General features: G+C 52.5%; 1 protein-coding gene across 1 annotated transcript in view; it reads left to right on the top strand.

Moving 5' to 3' along the window:
* Window positions 1–240: 240 nt before the first annotated feature.
* The window catches only part of LOC138156230 (galactosylceramide sulfotransferase-like), a 17,392-nt gene continuing 13,305 nt past the window's right edge, over window positions 241–4,327 (top strand). The window contains exon 1 of the mRNA XM_069081434.1: window positions 241–332. Within this exon, the coding sequence (XP_068937535.1) occupies window positions 279–332 (54 nt within the window). The 5' untranslated portion in view covers window positions 241–278. The remainder of the gene's footprint in view (window positions 333–4,327) is intronic.

Raw genomic sequence — 4,327 nt, 5'->3', positions numbered from 1 at the left:
ATAGGGAGTCACAGGGACTGTAAGTGGAGCCAAAAGGCAGTCATTGTCTCATCTGTAACGTGGGACCATACTACCTGTAGTGCCTGCCTCACCCAGAACTGCTCTCGAGCCCCTCCTTCCCTAGTCCTGCTGAGCTCTCTTGAGGCGGATGGTGCCCAGCCCAGACCAGCCCAGTCCAGCAGGGAGGGGCAAAGGAGATGTTCTCTGTCCCCCCAACCCCAGCCAAGACCAAAAGGCCTGAGCTAGCAGTCACATGCAGAGCAAAGACCAGGAGCCCCATGAGCGGCAAAGGTGGAGCCCTTAGCCCTCTGCAGCAGGAGGCCCTAATCCAGGTGAGTCCCCAACCTGCAGTCACTGGGTCCTACAGAAAACAAAAGGGGTGTGTATGAGTCCGGGTGTGGGGGGTGTCGTCCTTTCTGCCTCACTGGCTGCTGACCCAGACCACAGATCCAGCTGAGAGACACCTCCCTCAGCTAAAAGGCCATCTGGGGGCACCTTAAAGCTTATAAGGAACTTTCCTTAAAACAGCCCAAGGAGGAAGGCAGAACAAATGTTATTCTACCCATTTTGCAGATGAGTAAACTGAGTTTAAAAATAATTCTGTTCCTTTTGTCCCAATGTTAGTCAAGACCCTTTCCTTATTTGTAAAATGACAGGAGTGGGGTGAGTTAGATGGCCTCTGAGATTACTTCCAGAGCTGTATCTGAGCCCATGAGCAGAGTCTGGACCTGGGCTCTGGTCTGGAGGATTCCTTGAGTCGGGGTATCCCTGCCCTGGTCTTGCCCCAACTCCCCTGGGGCCCAAGGCATTCCAGTGCAGGCAGGTCCTGAGTAGGGGGAGGGAGGAGCCCTGTCCCCTCCTTACCTCTCTCCAAACAAGCTGAGGTGGTCAGAGCAGCAGGACAGGCTGCCTGGCCTTGGAAGCCTCTGAGCTCTGGGTTCCAGACCTGAACTATAGGGCAAAAAAGGCTGCAGACCTGGGGAAATGTCTTTACCCTTCTGCTCCTCCTAGCCCAGCCCCTCACCCCATCCTCCCCTCTTCAGGGAGCTCATGCAGAGGAAAGAGCCCTGAAGCTGGAGTCAGATGGACCAGCTTCCCATGCTGCCTCTCCTCCTTAACCATGTGAGCTGGGAAAAGCCCCTTTCCCCTCCTGGGCCTCTAAAGAGGACTCTGACCTTGATCATCTCCAAGGGCCCTTCTAGTTCTGATTCTACGCTCCTGCTTTCCCCCTTTATTCAGAGACTCACAGATCTAGAAGGGACATCAGAACCCATTTTACAGATGAGGAAACTGAGGCCCAGAGAGATTCAAGTGACTTATGTGTGGGGTAACAAAGACTCTTACCCAAAGTAAACTCAGAGGCTTCTCAAGGTAGAAAGTAGAAATGAGTTTATTACGATTATCTCGAGAAAAGGATGACTCACACTGAGTGCGTTCAATACATTCTCAGTGTCAGACCGTGCCAGGCATAGAGAAGATGCCTACTTTTATAGCCCCAGCCCCATTATTAATCACAAATACCCTCCCTAGCCCCCTTCTTCTCAGCTCATTCTCACGAGCTTTGAGCACACAATCTAAAACTGGATAAATCTAACCCAAGGACAGTAAGCAGATGCAATATTTTGTTAAGTTTAGCAGGCCGTTGACTTTGGCACACTCTGATAATTTTTGAGGCCCTCTTTTCCTTTGATTAATGTGCAGACATGATCAAAGCCTGTGTTCTTGTCCTTGTTCCTGTAACACTTCATGGTCAGCTTGCCCTTACAGTATAACTGGGCAAGGAAGTGAGCAGATACGATCCTCCTGCAGATGCAGTAACCTAAGAATTCTTGTCCAGCCGACATCCTTGCTAGTCTCTTGGCGTGGGTAACCATGCAGATGTGTTTGCATCCTGGGTCCCTATGCTCCTCTCCTGGAACACTTCGGGGTCAGCAGCTTGTATTTACAGAAAAACTGAATTGAAAACCCAACCTTTAATTCTGTGAGGGTCCCCTAGCCTAAAAGTTTTATGAGGGGTCTTCACCATATCTCACACACTTAGGTTTCATAGGACATGTGAGTCAGAGGCAAGATTTGAATCCAGCTCCCCGACCCAATCTTTGTTCTGTCTCATTGCCTATTGAATGAGCCCTGCTCAATCTGATGATCCCAGATGGGAGAGGACCCCAGGAAGGGCAGGGCAGGACAGGGCAGGGCAGGGAAGGCTGGCACTCCTCTTCCATTCACCACCCCCATCTTTGTCTAATATCGTACAAGCGATTCAAGGCTTGCAAACCATTATATCATTTAATCCTTCAAACTGGTGAGGCAGGTGCTTTATTATCCATAAGGAAACAGACTGAGAAATGTTAGTGACTTGCCAAGGGTCACCTAGCAAAAGGGTGTAAGTCATGATTCCTCAACCTTTCCTCCTCTGCCATCCCTCCAGTGGCCCCTACCAACCAGGTGAGTCCTGTCCCTTTCCTTGGTGAAGCCTCATCCCAGGAGAGCCCTGGGCTGGGGGAGAAAGCAGGGCTGGGGCTGCCCTTCAGGGGGGTCAAGAAAGCTAGGCTGCCCCTGGACCCCTGTCCCCTTTCCTCCCTCCCCTGGTAGCCTAGCTTCCTTCCCCTGCAAGCTAGGAAATGGTGCCTCCTCCCTGCCTGGATGTAGGAGAGCCCCAGGGCCATGAGCCCTTCCACACTATTCTGGGAGGGGAGTGGGAGGGCTCCAGCCTGTACCCACCTAGCTGTGCCCCCTGCTTCCTCATGAGGAGTGAGGGAGGAGCAGGTACTCCTGCCAGGAAAAGTCCAGAATCTCTCCTGTTTCATCCCTTACCACCCCCAGCAGTATGGAAAAGAGCCTGGATCTGGAGTCACAGGTCTTGGGGTTGAATCTAGCCTCTGCCACCATGGGACCAAAAGTAAGTCACTTTCCCTCTCTGGGCCTCAGTTTCCCCTTCTGTAAAATGGGGATAACGTTTGCAGACTCTGCCTTGGAAGGTTCTGCAGAGAAAGTAGTTTGTGGGCCTTAGGGTGCTATAGAAATGAGTCAAAGGACCTGGAATCCCAGATCTGCCCCCATCATATGTGTGACCTTGGGCAAGTCCTTGCCATTCTCAGAGCCTTGGTTTCCCCACCTCTACAAGGAGAAGATCAGAGTCAATGTCCTTTAAGATCCAAATCCGAGATCCCCTGTGGCTGCAGGCAAGTCCCCTCTCTGGGAAGGGGAGCTCAGTTTCCTCATACACAAAGACAGAGGAAGGTTTGGATTCAGAGCCTTGGGCTCAGCAGCAATGCTCAGTGACCATTTGTGGGTTTATTCATAGCTGGGCATCAGGTGAGGGAAGATGTCTTAGCCAGGATGCTGTCTCCCTAGGGTGTGGATGCCCCGCCCCCAGTCCTTGGGCACCTACTATTTCAGATGATGCCTGAATTCCAGGAGTCCTCAAAGAAGTCTGGGCCCCCTTTCTTCTTTTAAGTGAAGATGAAAATCAGTGAGTTGGGTCCTAGTCAGGGAGGGATAATGGGGAAAACCCAGGCCTTGGAGTCAGGGCCCCAGGGTCTAGTCAAAGTTCTGTCCTGGCCTGGCTGGAAGATCTTGTAGAGGTCACTTCCTCTTTGTCCCCAAGACATGTGTTGGGCTGGTGACCCAAGTGGGTTCCTCCCAGGTCCAAAGGTCTGTGAGCAGGGCCTGCCAAGGACAGGGAACACTAAACATGTGCTGGGGATGCCTACCCATCTCCAGCTGACCCAAGGATGGAGGCAGGCCCAGAGAGCCACCTCTGAAGCATGTGCTGCTCTGGACAACCCCTCCACACCAGCTGAGCTGGGCAAGCTGCCCAGGGCTCCCCTCTGGCATTTCCTGACTTTGCCTAAGGCTCCAGAAGGCAGGTATGTGTAGGTAGGGGTGATTTTGCCTTCAGGACAGTCACAGTCATGCTTTGGGAATGGAGGCTGGCACGTACAGGTCAGTGTCTCTGACCTCTCCAGGGCATGCAGGTCCCTGTTGGGCAGGGGGCATGACTGGGCAGGAACAAGGGAAAATTTTCCTCACTGCTCCCCACCCCCACCCCAGCAGCTTCCCAGGCAAGCTTGTCCAGGAGGTGAGACCCAGAGAGATTCCAGAGAAGATTCTCTCATGTTTCTATAGGACTTGAGCATCTATGAACCACTTTCTCAACAGCTCTGTGAAATGGTAGGACACATATTGGGGGTGAGGAGGAGTGCTACTCCACAGTCTTTCTATTTTCACCTGTGATTTCACAGGTTCCAAGGAGCTCCCAAGCTCCCAGTGAGGACCCTGCCTCAGCCAACGTGGTTATCACCTCAAGAGGCTAGCAGGGTGACCC

Source organism: Petaurus breviceps, unplaced genomic scaffold, assembly GCF_028583685.1.
Source record: "Petaurus breviceps papuanus isolate PSGF00001 unplaced genomic scaffold, PetGlider_PUasm1.0 99, whole genome shotgun sequence".
NCBI lineage: Eukaryota > Metazoa > Chordata > Mammalia > Diprotodontia > Petauridae > Petaurus > Petaurus breviceps.
The sequence above is the reverse complement of the archived record's forward strand: the minus strand, read 5'-3'. Positions and strand labels throughout refer to the sequence as shown.